General features: G+C 44.3%; 1 protein-coding gene across 1 annotated transcript in view; it reads left to right on the top strand.

The window, feature by feature from the left end:
* CASP7 (caspase 7) overlaps window positions 1-11,816 on the top strand; it is a 34,957-nt gene extending 23,141 nt beyond the window's left edge. Inside the window, exons 3-7 of the mRNA XM_045803179.2 lie at window positions 1,562-1,698; window positions 2,165-2,293; window positions 8,838-9,013; window positions 9,405-9,534; window positions 10,212-11,816. Coding sequence (XP_045659135.2) covers window positions 1,562-1,698; window positions 2,165-2,293; window positions 8,838-9,013; window positions 9,405-9,534; window positions 10,212-10,435 — 796 coding nt within the window. The 3' untranslated portion in view covers window positions 10,436-11,816. The remainder of the gene's footprint in view (window positions 1-1,561; window positions 1,699-2,164; window positions 2,294-8,837; window positions 9,014-9,404; window positions 9,535-10,211) is intronic.
* Window positions 11,817-16,339: the final 4,523 nt, after the last annotated feature.

Raw genomic sequence — 16,339 nt, 5'->3', positions numbered from 1 at the left:
CTCAGGTCATAATCTCAGGGTCATGAAATTAAACCCTGTATCAGGCTCCATGCTGAGCATGGAGTCTGCTTAAGATTCTCTACTTCTTGGGGTGCCTGGGTGGCTCAGTCGGTTGAGCATCTGCCTTTGGCTCAGGTCATGATCCCAGGGATCCTGGGATCAAGTCACATATCAGGTTCCCTGATTAGTGGGGAGCCTGCTTCTCCCTCTCCCTCTGCCATTCCTCCCACTTGTGCTCTCGGGCTCTCTCTGTCAAATAAATAAATAAAATCTTAAAAAAAAAAAAAAAGATTCTCTCCTTCTTCCTCTGCTCCTACTCATTTGCATGCTGTCTCTCTCTCTCTTAAAAAAATACATCTATATTCATAAGGGATATTGGTCTGTAGTTTATAAAAAAATATTTAAGGAGCAACTTATATGCCAGGCATTGTTCTAGGTATCGGGGATTCAGCAATTTTTCAGAACAGATAAAAACCTTTTCTGTCGTAGAGTTTCATTCCCACGAATGACCAGCGTGGCTGCTTTCCACTCACACTTGACATTTTTTTCTGTGTCCTCTCAATGATGCTGCATGTTCCAGCCTCCCTGCCAGACTTTTGGTAAGTTGGACAGACAGTGTCAGGAGACTGGAAGGCGACTACTTTCTTTTTTAAATCACTGCTCCTTTTCCCCCCTTTTTAATGGAACTACTTCTAACCTCAGGTATTCGTGTTCTGAGTATCATTGTGATACTGTCATTGTGAAATTGGCTTTGTGTTGTCATGCTTTGTTCATTCTCATTGTTATATAGTATTTCCTTATATGCATATTCAGTGGTTTATTCACTGCACTGTAAACGGACATTTGGATTCTTTGCTGCTCGGGGCTGTTGCTGAACAGCACTGCTGTGCACATGCATACATCTGTCCTTTTTTGCAGACGTGTTTGCTCTACTCTGGGGTGTATTCCGGGAGTGGAGTTTCATGTTTAAGATGTGTTTAAATTCGGGGCGCCTGGGTGGCACAGCGATTAAGCGTCTGCCTTCGGCTCAGGGCGTGATCCCGGCGTTATGGGATCGAGCCCCACATCAGGCTCCTCTGCTATGAGCCTGCTTCTTCCTCTCCCACTCCCCCTGCTTGTGTTCCCTCTCTCGCTGGCTGTCTCTATCTCTGTCGAATAAATAAATAAAATCTTTAAAAAAAAAAGATGTGTTTAAATTCAGTTTGGGTAGATTCTGCCAGTTTTCCACAATGGAAGTACAAAGTAGGTTCCCAGCAGCTACGAGTGACAACTTGCGGGTGCCCTATGCGGGGTCACCGGCGCACCGTAGCCATGCTGGTGGGTGTGTCTGGGTATCACGGCACAGTTTTAGTGTGCATCTCTCTGGCATCTGATGAAACAGGGTAGGAGATCCTGTTCATTTTCAATAGGACAATTAAATAGAGCCATCTGCTCACCTCGGGCCTTTTCTTACAGCGATTACAGCCTCCTTGGGCACCCCTTCCATGCTAGCAGTAGAATCAGGAGGCCATTCCTGTCCACACATCTTCCACAGCCCCTGACTGGCTTTCTGTTTCCCCAGTAAGAAGAAGAAAAATGACACGGGGAAATCAACCAAGACTGCCCAGGACCAAGTGCCTATATACCAGTATAACATGAATTTTGAGAAGGTGGGCAAATGCATCATAATAAACAACAAGAACTTCGACAAAAAGACAGGTCAGTGCTGTGGGCCTGGGCTGACCTTTCCTGTCCCCTTCTGTTGTCTTTAGCTTATATCAGACTTTGATTAGAGAAGGGCCGTGCCCGTCTGCTGGGGCAAGAGCCCCCCACCCAGTGCTGCTTTCGTGCGCAGGAGGCAGGCACGAGGGACATCGGGAGCTTCGAGTCTGAGGTCCCACCACATTCATTCGCTGATGGGGGACTTGGACCAAAGGGCTTAGAATGGAGGGGAGCTCTTAGGTCTTGACTGAGGCAGAGAGTTGCCGTGACGAGGCTCACCTTCTGTGGCCAGGCTGAACAACCTTCTCCTTTGAGTTTGCTTCTTCTCTCAGTTGCTCATTTAAACTGTGACCTTAGGAGCATTGACACCGGAGCCAGCAAGGCTGCACTTAGCACCCAACCAGATGCTGCTGGCCGGCAGCACTCAGCCAGGGATCGCTCATTGTGGCCTTCATTCCTGCAGGTATGGGCGTCCGAAACGGAACGGACAAAGATGCCGAGGCCCTTTTCAAGTGCTTCAGAAACCTGGGTTTTGATGTGGTTGTCCATAATGACTGTTCTTGTGCCAAGATGCAAGATCTGCTGAAGCAAGGTGCGTGCCCACCTTCTCCCCCTGCCTCCCCCCTGCTCCGGGCAGGGGCAGCGAGCCAGCCCTTTTGGGAGGGCGCCACAGTGGCACACAGCGATTGCAGCCCGGGGAGCCTGTCCTTACTCCGGCCCAGGCAGAGGCCTTTCAGGAAACTTCAGTCTCTCCCTAAAAAATGAAATCAGCTCCTAGGACAGCAAGTAATAGGTTTGGTATCTACAGAACAGTCTCAATTTCAAAAAGCTAATTCACAGGGAAGGAGCAAGTCTGTGGCTTTCTGTCCAGTGTGGGGTTGAAGTGTCAACTTTTCCCTGGTGGCAGATAGAGAATAATAATCTCCCTACATTTTAGAGGTTTATGTTTTATTTTTTTTTTTTTTTTTTTTTTTTTTTTTATTAATAATGATTTTTTATTATATTATGTTAGTCACCATACAGTACATCCCCGGTTTTCGATGTAAGGCTCGATGATTCATTAGTTGTGTATAACACCCAGTGCACCATGCAATATGTGTCCTCCTTACTACCCATCACCGGTCTATCCCATTCCCCCACCCCCCTCCCCTCTGTAGCCCTCAGTTTCTTTCTCATAGTCCATAGTCTCTCATGTTTCATTCCCCCTTCTGATTACCCCCCCTTTCTTTATCCCTTTCTTCCCCTACTGATCATTCTAGTTCTTATGTTCCATAGATGAGAGAAATCATATGATAGTTGTCTTTCTCTGCTTGACTTATTTCACTAAGCATTATCTCCTCCAGTGCTGTCCATGTTGTAGCAAATGTTGAGAACTCATTCTTTCTGATTGCTGAGTAATATTCCATTGTATAGATGGACCACAACTTCTTAATCCAGTCATCTGTTGCAGGGCATCTCGGCTCCTTCCACGATTTAGCTATTGTGGACATTGCTGCTATGAACATTGGGGTGCATATGGCCCTTCTCTTCACTACGTCTGTATCTTTGGGGTAAACACCCAGTAGTGCAATGGCTGGATCATAGGGTAGCTCAATTTTTAACTTTTTAAGGGACCTCCACACGGTCTTCCAGAGTGGCTGTACCAACTTGCATTCCCACCAACAATGTAGGAGGGATCCCCTTTCTCCACATCCTCTCCAGCAATTGTTGTTTCTTGCCTTGTCTATTTTTGCCATTCTAACTGGCGTAAGGTGGTATCTCAGTGTGGTTTTGATTTGAATTTCCTTGATGGCTAATGATTTTGAACATTTTTTCATGTGTCTGTTAGCCATTTGTATGTCTTCATTGGAAAAGTGTCTGTTCATATCTTCTGCCCATTTTTTGATTTGTTTATTTGTTTCTCGTGTATTGAGTTTGAGAAGTTCTTTGTAGATCTTGGATACCAGTCCTTTATCTGTAGTGTCATTTGCAAATATCTTCTCCCATTCCGTGGGCTGCCTCTTAGTTTTTCTGACTGTTTCCTTGGCTGTGCAGAAACTTTTAATCTTGATGAAGTCCCATAAATTCATTTTATCTTTTGTTTCTCTTGCCTTTGGGGATGTGTCATGAAAAAGGTTGCTTTGGCCGATGTCGTAGAGGTTGCTGCCTATGTTCTCCTCTAGAATTTTGATGGATTCCTGTCTCACATCGAGGTCTTTCATCCATTTGGAGTTTATTTTTGTGTATGGTGTGAGATAGTGATCAAGTTTCATTCTTTTGCATGTAGCTGTCCAATTTTCCCAGCACCATTTATTGAAGAGACTGTCTTTTTCCCACCGGATGTTTTTTCCTGCTTTATCAAATATTAGTTGCCCAAAGAGCTGAGGGTCCATTTCTGGGCTCTCTATTCTGTTCCATTGGTCTATGTGTCTGTTTTTGTGCCAGTACCATGCTGTCTTTGTTATCACAGCTTTGTAGTACAGCTCGAAATCCGGCATTGTGATGCCCCCAGCTTTGTTTTTCCTTTTCAACAGTTCCTTGGAGATTCGGGGTCTTTTCTGGTTCCATACAAATTTAAGGACTATTTGTTCCAGTTCTTTGAAAAACGTTCTCGGTATTTTGATCGGGATAGCATTGAAAGTGTAGATTGCTCTGGGTAGCATGGACATTTTAACTATGTTAATTCTTCCGATCCATGAGCATGGAATATCTTTCCATCTTTTTATGTCTTCCTCAATGTCTTTTAAGAGTGATTTATAGTTTCTAGAATAAAGGTCCTTTACGTCTCTGGTTAAGTTAATTCCAAGGTAACGTATGGTTTTTGGTGCTATTGTAAATGGGATGGATTCCCTGATTTCTCTTTCTTCGTTCTCGTTATTCGTGTACAGAAATGCGACTGATTTCTGAGCATTGATTTTGTATCCCGCCACGTTACTGAATTGCTCTATAACTTCTAATAGTTTGGGAGTGGCTTCTTTTGGGTTTTCCATATAGAGTATCATGTCGTCTGCGAAGAGAGACATTTTGACTTCTTCTTTGCCGATTTGAATACCTTTGATCCCTTTTTGTTGTCTGATTGCTGTTGCAAGGACTTCTAGTACTATGTTGAATAATAGTGGCGAGAGTGGGCATCCTTGTCGTGTTCCTGATCTTAAGGGAAAGGCTTCCAGCTTTTCCCCATTGAGAATAATATTTGCAGTAGGCTTTTCATAGATGGCTTTTATGAGATTGAGAAATGTACCTTCTATTCCTACACTCTGAAGGGTTTTAATCAGGAAAGGATGCTGTATTTTGTCAAATGCTTTTTCGGCATCGATTGAGAGGATCATATGGTTCTTGAGTCTTTTCTTGTTGATATGATGTATCACGCTGATTGATTTGCGAATATTGAACCACGCTTGCATCCCAGGTATGAATCCCACTTGATCGTGGTGGATAATCCTTTTAATGAACTGTTGGATTCTATTAGCAAGTATCTTGTTGAGGATTTTGGCGTCCATATTCATTAGGGAAATCGGTCTGTAATTCTCCTTTTTGAGGGGGTCTTTGCCTGGTTTGGGGATCAAGGTAATATTGGCCTCATAGAATGAGTTTGGTAGCTTTCCTTCTGTTTCTATTTTTTGAAATAGCTTTAGGAGAATAGGTATTATTTCTTCTTTGAATGTTTGGTAGAATTCCCCAGGAAAACCGTCCGGGCCTGGAGTTTTGTTATTTGGAAGGTTGTTTATCACTGACTCAATTTCTTCATCATTAATTGGCCTGTTTAAGAAATCAATTTCTTCCTTTTTCAATCTTGGTAGTTTATAGGTTTCGAGGAAGGATTCCATCTCTTCCAGATTGCTTAGTTTATTGGCATATAGCTGTTGATAAAAATTTCTAATAATCCTTCCAATTTCAATGGTGTTCGTCGTGACCTCTCCTTTTTCATTCATAATTTTAATAATCTGGGTCCTTTCTTTTTTCTTTTGGATAAGTCTTGCCAGTGGTCTGTCAATTTTATTGATTCTCTCCAAGAACCAGCTTCTAGTCCTGTTGATCTGCTCTACTGTACTTCTGGTTTCTGCTTGATTGATTTCAGCTTTAATTTTGGTCAACTGCTTCCTTGTGCGTGGATTAGGCCTGTCCCTCTGTTGCTGTTCCAGCTTCTTGAGGTGAGAATATAAAAACTGCATTTTAGATTTTTCTATTCTTTTGAGTGAGGCTTGGATGGCTATGTATTTCCCCCTTAGGACTGCCTTTGCAGTATCCCATAGGTTTTGGACAGTTGTATTTTCATTCTCATTTGTCTCCATAAATTGTTTAATTTGATTTTTGATTTCCTGGTTTATCGAGTCATTCCTGAGCAGGATGGTTCTTAGTCTCCAAGTGTTTGAGTTTCTTCCAAATTTTTCCTTGTGGTTGAGTTCCAATTTCAGAGCGTTGTGGTCTGAGAATATGCAGGGGATAATTTCAATCTTTTGGTATCGGCTGAGACCTGTTTTGTGTCCCAGAACATGGTCTATTCTTGAAAATGTTCCATGGGCATTAGAATAGAATGAGTATTCTTTGGTTCTGGGGTGCAGTGTTCTATATATATCTAAGAGGTCCAACTCGTCGAGTATGGCATTCAAAGCCTTTGATTCTTTGCTTAGTTTTTGCCAGGGTGTTCTGTCTATTTCTGAGAGTGGAGTGTTGAGGTCCCCTACTATTAATGTATTTTTATCTATATGTCTCTTTATTCTGGTTAAGAGTTGGCTTGTGTATCTTGCTGCTCCCCTGTTGGGGGCATATATATTTATAATTGTCATATCCACTTGTTGAATACTTCCTTTAAGAATAATATAGTGCCCTTCTGCATCTCTAACTATAGTCTGTAGTTTAAAATCCAATTTATCTGATATGAGAATTGCTACCCCAGCTTTCTTTTGAGGTCCATTTGCGTGAAAGATGGTACTCCATCCCCTTACTCTCAGTCTGAATGCATCTTTGGGTTCGAAATGAGTCTCTTGTAGACAGCAAAAGGATGGGTCCTTTCTTTTTATCCAATCTGCAACCCTGTGGCGTTTGAAACCAGAATTTAAACCATTAATGTTCAGGCTGAGTACTGAGAGATATGCTTTTAATTCTGCCATGTTGTCAGTAAAGTCTTTGTTTGTATTGGCTGTGACTTTCTGTTTTGTATCACTCTTGGGGCCTTTTTACTTTTATAGAACCCCCCGTAATACCTCCTGTAGGGCTGGTTTCGTGGTTACGAAATTGGCTAGTGACTGTCGATTCTGAAATGTCTTTATTTCTCCATCAATTCTGAATGACAGCCTTGCTGGATAAAGGATCCTTGGCTGCATGTTTTTCTCTGAAAGAGCTTTAAAAATGCTCCCCCAACCCTTTCTCTCATTCCAGGTCTGTGTAGACAGGTCTGATGTAATTCTGATGCCTTTGCCTTGGTACGTGAGAAATTTCTTTGCCCTGGACGCTTTCAATACTGTTTCCTTGGATCTCATATTTGCGAATTGCACTATGACGTGACGTGGTGTAGGTCTGTCATGGTTGAGCTTGGGAGGGGTCCTCTCTGCCTCTTGGACACGAATTTTTGTTTCCCTTGCTAGATTAGGGAAGTTTTCAGCTACAATTTGTTCAAATATCTCTTCTAGACCTCTGTTTTTCTCCACCCCCTCGGGGATGCCGATGATTCTAACATTGGATCGTTTCATTGAGTCAGTAATCTCCCGTAGCCAACATTCGTGGGCGTGGATTTTTTTAAGACCATCTTCTATTTTTATTTTTTCCTCTATTAACCCATCCTCCAATTCACTAACCCTTTCCTCCGCTTCCGTGACCCTGGCCGTCAGAGCCTCTAGTTTTGCCTGCATTTGGCTCATAGAATTTTTAATTTCTGTCAAATTCGCTCTCATTTCCGCCCTTAGGGATTGTATATTCTCAGTAATATTTTCCTGAATACTTTTTTCAAGTCTACTCATTATCTTGACCATTGTTACTCTGAATTCCATTTCTGATAATTTGGTTACATCCATATCCGTTACTTCTGTGGCAGAGGCCACTGATTCACTGTCTTTTCTTTGCTGGGGGGGGCTTCTCCTTCTTGTCATTCTGATGAAGAGAGGTTGCGGGCTTTCCAGAGCCCAAAATTATTGACTGGGTCCCAGGCCGTGCCCCTTGTTTTATAGGGATCTTAGAGATGTGGGCTTCTTCTTTAAAGATTTTATTTATTTACTTATCTCAACAGTCGTGAGTCTTCTGCAGCGTAAACAGGCTCTCCGTTCGCGGGCAATTCCACACGGAGCATGGCCCCACGTTCCCCTCGCTCAGTCTCAAAGGCACCGGCAGGCCTAGAGGGCTGTGAGCTCTGCTTCGCGTCTGCGTCAGCTCAGCTCGCGGCCGCACCAGGCTCCTCTCCTCCGCCAACAATATGTTTTGGCGGCTTGGGTGGTCCGGGAGTATCTCGGAGGGCTGCTCCTGGATTTCTGGGCGCTGGGTGGTAGGCCTCGGTGGGCGGCTGGCCTCTGTGGGCGGCCAGGAGCAGAGCGCCCAGAGGCGCGCACTCGTGACCCCAGGCAGTCCTGCTCCCTGCTTCACTGGGTAAGGCCATACGCGCGCTCCCCTCTCCAGGCCTCAGTTTCTCAGTTCCTCCAAAGAGAACTGCTCTGGGCGGAGAAGGATATGAGCCCCAGGGCTCAGAGACATGGCGGAAAGCGCTCTGGCTGTGGGGGGCGGGGTAGCAAGCCCGAACCGCCTGGGAAGGAAGTGTGGCTCAGCAAGGTTTATGTTTTAAACAGATTTTACAGATACGGGAACTAAGGCAAGGCACAAAATGGCGACACAAAATGGCGACATAACTTGCCCGGTGTCGCAGACCTAACAAACAGCAGGGCCATGCCCTTCAGCGCCCCCAGCAGCCTCCTGAACCCTTCCCACACGGGGGGCACCCCTCCTCCCGAGGCAGCCCCATCTAGGTCTCAGACTGTGAGAGAATTCTAGAATTCCCCCTGTCTCTAACTTCTCTCCACTGGCCTTCCTTCTCTCCAGAGAGCTGCTCCTCCCCCTGCTCCTCCTCCTGTCTGACAGGCAGTGGCCACTGCCAGGCTGGGAGGGAGGCCCCTCTGGAAGTCCCAGGGGACTTATGTCTTAACCTTTTCCATCCTCAAACCACTTGCTTGCAGCCTCTGAAGAGGACCACAGAAATTCCGCTTGCTTCGCCTGCATCTTGCTAAGCCACGGAGAAGAAAATTTAATTTACGGAACAGATGGCGTGACAGCAATAAAGGACTTGACCGCCCATTTTAGGGGGGATAGATGCAGAAGCCTTCTAGAGAAACCCAAACTCTTCTTCATTCAGGTAATCCCTTTTCAAAGTACCGTTGAAAAAGGAAAAAGATGACAGAGACATGACAGAGTCTAGACATGACGGTTCTAGCACTTTTACAGATGTATGCGCTGTTTCAGCTGGGGTTTGCAGATTTAGGTTTTGTTTTTCTACCCCTCCATGCTTGGCATCTGTATTTGCATCAGATCACTGGTTGTGAGGATTTCTTTAAGACACTGCAATATTTTTATTGGCTGTGCTTGCTAATTTCACACAAGCTTTGTTCATTATGTATGTATATATCAAATTCTTGTTGAGCCGCTAGTGCGGGCCGAGTACAGCCCTAGGCACTGGGACGCAGCAGTGAAGAGCTCACATGTTCCTATTCCCGACTCCACGGAGTGATCTCTGCTTTGGTACTTAGGCTTGCCGGGGGACAGAGCTCGATGATGGGGTCCAGGCCGACTCGGGGCCAATCAATGACACAGATGCCAGTCCTAGATATAAGATCCCCGTTGAAGCTGACTTTCTCTTCGCCTATTCTACAGTTCCAGGTATGAAATCCATTGCCTGTGAACCGGACCATGCCATTCTACCTTCAAATTGCAGGCTTGGGGCTGTATGCGTTTCCTGTTGCTGCAGTGATAAATTCCCCGAAACGTAGTGGCTTCAGACCTACAAGCATATTATCTAATAGTTCTGGAGGTCAGAGATCCAAATGGGTTGACAGGGTGACCCAGAATTCCAGAAGGAACATTCTGGAGGTTCTAGGGGGGATATCCACATCCTTGCTTTTTCCAGCATGTTAGAATTCCCTGGCTTGTGGTCCCCTGCCTCCAGCTTCAAAGCCAGCAACCTCGAATCTCTGCCTCTACTCTCCTGCAAATTCCCCTCTTGAGGCTTGGATTAGAAAGTAGCTCTCCCTACAAAGGGAAGAGTTCCAGAGTGCTTCTCCAGAATCTCCTTTGGAAAGCTCCATGTGCCCATTTGTCTCCTACACACTTAGGTATTTGATATGTATCCGTGCAGGAACACTTGTGCTGGGCATCTTCACGCACCCTTCTAGAACCTAAGATGTTTGTTCTCTGAGCACACAGCATAATTTTCACAGGGATCTTGCATGCAGAGAGAGTAAGATAATTTCAGAAAAGCAGGCTTCATACACCAAGAGCCCCTTCCTAGTGGCGCGTGGGGCAGCGAATCTGATCTTCTCCTTTCTGTCTTGTTGAAGGCTATTACTCATGGAGGAGCCCAGGAAGCGGGTCCTGGTTTGTGCAGGCCCTGTGCTCCATCCTGAATGAGCATGGCAAGAGCCTGGAGATCTTGCATATCCTCACCAGGGTGAACAACAGGGTGGCCAGGCACTTCGAGTCCCAGTCTGATGACCCCCACTTCCACGAGAAGAAGCAAATCCCGTGTGTGGTCTCCATGCTTACCAAGGAACTCTACTTCTGAAAAAATAACCATTTCAGGGATGCATCTGAGCTGAAAAATCAATGGATCATTTGTTGATGAGTCTTTTTTTTTTTTTTTTTTGATGCTCTTGAAATACCCAGAAATTCTAAAGGATTTTTAATTCAAGAACATTTATTGATTCAACAGGAAAGAAACTTTCTGGTGCTGTCTTACATTCTTATGTTTTTGGAGACTTTCTTCTTTCTTTCTTTCTTTCTTTCTTTCTTTCTTTCTTTCTTTCTTTTTTTACAATGTTATCCATTTGATGGCTTTGTAATTTCTTCTTAAGACGAATTTTCTGTTTGTATTTTTCTCCTTGTTGTCCCACTCAGTACATACAACAGAAACAACCTCCTCAGATTCTTGGCTGTGTCCACCATGATTGGTGGTGACATGGCAGACAGGATCCACCTGGCCAAGAGGGTTCCAGTGCTTGAAAAAAAGTAGCCTGTATTCACCCGTATTGCAGAAAGTGGGTATTGAGTGTGATTTGAGTGATTTTTCATTGGCTTAGGACAGATTCTCGTGCAAAACTTCCCAGATAAGTTAAAGGGGAAAAAATGTTAATGATTCTAATATATCTGTCTGATAGAAGACAGAAACCATTCTAGATATTTCAGTAGAAGGAATTTAATAGAGGAAATTGACCAACAAAGATGATAAAAGAGAAGCCAAATAAAAGAAATCTGTGACCACCTAGGACTATGAAAAAGTGTGCCCCCCTTAATCCAGAAGCTGGGCCCACAGGAGCCGGCAGCGTGATGGGGGCTGCCTGATGAGGGCCGGGACCACCAAGGGATTGTGGGAATTGGAGCCATGGCAGAGACAAAGCCCCTGCTTAGATGGGGCAAGACCAGCTGGGTCAGATGTGGAGAGATACCCGGGCTTCATCTCTCCTTCCCTCGAGTCTTCCTCCCCGCACCTTACCTAGAAGCCAGCTGACAAGGGCCCTGGGAAATGTGATATACTGCAAACACAGACCACAGCAAAGCCTAGTGAGGTAGGGCAGGAATAAGAAATGGATATCAGAATGGCCCATAATGTGAATGTAAGTAATCTCGTTCCCTGATGTTGAACATTTCCTCCCTTCAATCATTTATTCGTTGAGTTGTCAGATAATCTCCGTATCACCCACTATGTGCAAAATAATCTTTTTTAGCTTTGAAATCTACCTGGAACTTTTTAGATTATTCCAATCCTTATTCTGAGTAAATTTTTTGTTACCACTAATTCTCTATGGGGGAAAGGTTTATGGCAAAGATTTTTGCACTTTGTTTTCAAGGTTACCTTTTGAATTCTTGACAGTTTTATTCGGCCTAATAACTGGTTAACACACAAATGTTCATATTTATTGATTAAAATGTGGTTGCTTAATTCCTAACCTGCTCAGTTTGCTTTCCTTCTAAAGTTTTTTATGGCAGTGGAAAAATGGGAAAACAGGGTAAGAGTTGACCCCACTGACTTGACCTCCACACAAAATATAATTCATGTCTCTTTTGAAGCTGGAACACTAATAGAGCAGTAAGTCAATCACTTTGGAAGCTGAAATTCTTCACATAAAGAGTTAATTAACTTATAAAACTGTATGCGATGGACTACCATTTATTAATTCGTCAACAAAATCAAAGCAAGTAGAGTATCTTCTTTCATTAAGAAAACTACTTTAGGGCCAGTTTATTAGAGCTGTCCCTGGTTTCCTGCCGTCTAAAATATACCAAATGTACAAAATTTAAGTGCAGATCGTGAATCAAGAATCAATAAGCATCCTCCCTACCATTCTCAGAATTCACCAGCTGTTCTTTGGAAAACAGACTATCCTACTAAAGGAACCTCTTGTAGAAATAAATGTGCCTAAGTGCATTGTAACTGGAAGTAAAAATTTGAAAATTATCGCACTCTAGTCATTTCCCTTGTAAGCTTCTTTAAAGATTCCAAGTGTCAGGGTTTTGGATTTCTTTAAAAATCCTCTGAGCGATCATAGGTTCTAAGCCTCCAAATAACGAGTATTCCTTCATGTCCTTTAGACCAGAGATAGAAAGGGCTGTGAAGAAAGAGCCTTCACCCTCGAATGCTTCACTGGGCAGACACTCTTGTTTATCAAGATCAGAGATCCTATTCCAAGTTGGATATGTGCTCAGTCACACCTGCATTCTTAAACTTTCTGGTCTTTCTATAAACCGAAATTCTGAGAAGAACTCAATCCTGGTGAATACACATTCCTAGTTCTCCTTGTTATTTAGAACCCAACCTGCCCCTTGCAGGAGTAATAGGCGCAGCCCTGCCGTGGCTCCTGGGGAAGCCAGTGCAGGCATATGCTATCCTCGCTGGCATTGTGGGCTCAAATCTGGGCTTCTCTTTGTTTTTTCTCAAGGTGCCATTAGCCTATTTTAGTGTTAGCTGTTAATACTTTCACAGTCAGCTTTAGGCTCTGCCCTGAGCCTTTTCTCTGAGCAAATTTCCATAAACCAGCTAAGCCTATTGTGTTTATGAATTGCCCAAAATAGGTCTCAAAGTGCTGGAGCTCAGTGTAGTCACATGGTTTAAAATCTCCAGGAAAGGAAGGTCCCTCTGGGAGAAAGAAGATGATGTCTTCTGGAAAGGCACAGGCCCTACGTGACAAATCCTTTATTTTGTCCAGTCTTGCTGCCCATCGCCTGAAAATCTTGGCACCAGCTACTCTGGGAACCAAAGATCGCCTTTGGACTCCTGAGGAGCAGACCCCTCCCTCCTTCTAGCTTTTCATCTTTCATGCCCTTTTCCAGCAAACGTCTGGCCAAGTGAGAAGCTTCGATGGTCACCAGGTTAAAGCAGCAATTCATCTGCATCATTAGCAGAGAGACAAGTAGCAGCAGCCCAGGGATCTCTAATTTCTGAAGAAATGGGATCCTTAAGAGTTCTTCACAGATAGGCAGATCAGAAGTTTCTTTTACATTGTTTGCCTTGTAGATGTGTCCTATCTTGCAGCATCGAGTGTGTGAGCATGTGCGCCGTGTCGTCAGCATCCCCGGGGAGCTTGCCGGAAATGCAGGATCCCAGGTTCTGCCCCACACCTGCTCAACCCAAATCTGCATTGTAAGCAGGTCCCCAGGGGATCCAGGTGCACGTTACAGTCTGAGAAGCTCAGTTTGGAGGGCAAGGATCCCTTGTTTACACACCTTTGCTTCCCCCTTGCACTTCTGAACGTGGAACTGATCATACAGGCCTAAAAGGAATTAGTGAAAGAACACGTATGTTTTGAAGCTTCTGCAGAAGACAAGTTTTCAGGCATGTCTTAACCTTAGTATCTTCTTGTGAAACAACATGTCGCCCTTAATTTACATGGTAGACTTTTTCTGCCCTTCCCCATTTTAAATGAGCCTTCTGAGCGACATAATAGGATTGCTTATATGTTCTCAACATGTCTTCAAATGTGATTTGCAGCCTTTCAAATGTCTTCATAAATAGAATGGGATTAAGGGAGCCAACCCTTGCATGTTTTTGTTGGTGCAAGAGCTGTTGTGCATTGAAGCCTCAGAGCTTGTCTCTTCCCACCTGTCCTCAGAGCCTGGGGGGACACCAGGAGAATTTGACTTCTCCAGGTCACTGTGCCCTCAGGCCGTAGATCACCGTTTGATAGACCTCAGAGCTTTGTTTTGGATCAGATGGCAAGTAATTCTTTTTGATTCGTAATTAACGCAAACACACCAAGAACAGATTTGGAAGGCCCCAGCTACCATCACAGTACTGATGTGGACAGGGAAACCCCGTCAGCTTGCAGGTTGATGCACGAATAGCCATTAAAAATCACTTGGTCAACAGTCAAAAATGCACAAGACAAATGTGATGAGTTGGCTTTGCCATGAGTTTTGATTTATAAGGCACTATAAGCATGTATGGCAAGTTTCTCATAAGTTCGTTTTAAGCATTTAAACCCAAACCATGTCAAAGATTTAAATTTAGGGACATGGTGTTACGGCTACAGGTAGATACAAGGCTGCGCATTTCTTGGGTTTTGATGGTCTGACCAAAGTAGGCAGCATGAGGTTCAGGGAGAATTTGGGAGAGGGAAGTATAAACAGTCTGATCGGTTTGGTCTAAATTGCTGGTTCCAGCTTAAATGGTTTAAGCCGATCTCAGCCAGCGCAGTGTCATACTTGTTTCTTAGGGTCCAAGGTTAGCAAAGGTGTTTTAACCATTAGCGTTTTGAAATCTGGCTCTCAGTTCTAATCCCAGCTCAGCCATTTGACCACCTTATATTCATGTGACTTCACGCAATCTTTCTATTTCCTCACCTACACATAAGGGTAGTAACATCGTGGAGATTAAACAAGATAATGTATGTGAAGTGCTTATTAGCACAATGCCTGGCACCAAACACTCAATAAAAAGGTATCAAAGATGGCGATGATGACAATGACATGAAGCTTATAGAACAGCAAGAAGGAAAGATGGTCCACTGGACCCTCTACTCACTCTTTCTGCCTCAAGGACTGTTTCTTTGATGTCTTCCAGTCTGTGCCTCTCAAAGTGAGGTCTCCCAGAAGGGCCGTGGTGACACCAAAGATTGATTTATGCAGCAACCATTGAAAGAGTCCTACTAAATGCCTGGTGTTGGATTAGGGGTGGGGCTAGAAAGATGACCAAGAAGTGATACTTTCCCCAGAGGAGGTTAACAAATCACTGCAGTAAAACAGTGGCTATAAAGGATTTGTGCGGACATTACTCCAGAATGCAGATGGGGGGTGTTCCTCTGCTTGAGGATTCAGAGAGGGGTTCCTGGAGGAACTATCCAATCCTCTTTCATTTTAGCCGCCCCAGAAAGGCTGAGAGGAGGCAGTACAGAAGGGGAAAGTAAGGTCGGTAGGTAGTAGATGATATTTTTACTTAAGAGATTCTGAAGCTCTGGGTACCTGAGGACCCTAGGGGTTATGTGTATGAAACAGAATCCTGCACTCAGTATTCCTGGGATGGAGACTGGGAATCTGCTCATTTAACAAACCTGCCTGGTTATTCTGATGTAGGTGCTTCATACTGATATCAAAAGGCTGCCTTGCAGATCAGCACAAGTGGCAGCAAAGCCTAAAATAGCTGGAAAAAGAGCACCAAAGGGCCAGCAATGCACTGACTATTCACACACCTGGCTATTCACAGTCTTAACCAGCTCAGGCTGCTGTAACATCACCATGAAGTGGGCGGCTTAACCAACAAACGTATTTCTCACAGTTCTGGAGGTTGGGAAGTCCAAGATCATGGCACTGGCAGATTTCATGTCTGCTGAGAGTCGGCTTCCTGGATCATAGATTTCACCTTTTTACTGCATTCTCACCTGGCAGGAGGGGGAAGAAGTTTTCCGGGGGGGGGGGGTTCTCTTTCATGAGGGCACTAATCCATTCATGAGGACTCTACCTGCATGATCTAATCACCTCCCAAAGGCCCCACCTTCACATATCATCATAGTTAGGGGCTAGGATTTCAACATAAGAATTTTAGGGGGACACAAACATTCAGTCCATAACACCTGGCTAGCCATCTTACCCTAAGATCGAATGGCAAAGGATCAAAGGCACAGATGTGCTCAGGACTCGAGAACACTTGCCCAGGAACTTCAGAGGCTGTACAGGAGCTTCAAGGCCATGGCAACTTTTAAAGAAGCCCAGGATGTGTAAGGGAGAAGCAGACGGCACTCAGCTTGCAGTGGATGGGTCTAGGTGTCTGCTTCTCCAGCTGGTGTCAGCAGGCACACTTCTTTCCTCTTCCTCTCCAATCACTTAGGCAATCATTTCTAAACAAGATGGGACACTCGTCTTCTTCCTTCCTCCAGTACTTCATGGGTACCACACTGCAAAACACTCCCTTTGACAACATTACTAACATGTTTAAAGGAAATTTCCTCTATATCACCTTTCACAATTAGTATTAACTGGA

The sequence above is a fragment of the Ursus americanus genome, chromosome 6 (genome assembly GCF_024610735.1).
Source record: "Ursus americanus isolate L20-20 chromosome 6, mUrsAme1.1.p, whole genome shotgun sequence".
Taxonomy (NCBI): domain Eukaryota; kingdom Metazoa; phylum Chordata; class Mammalia; order Carnivora; family Ursidae; genus Ursus; species Ursus americanus.
The sequence above is the reverse complement of the archived record's forward strand: the minus strand, read 5'-3'. Positions and strand labels throughout refer to the sequence as shown.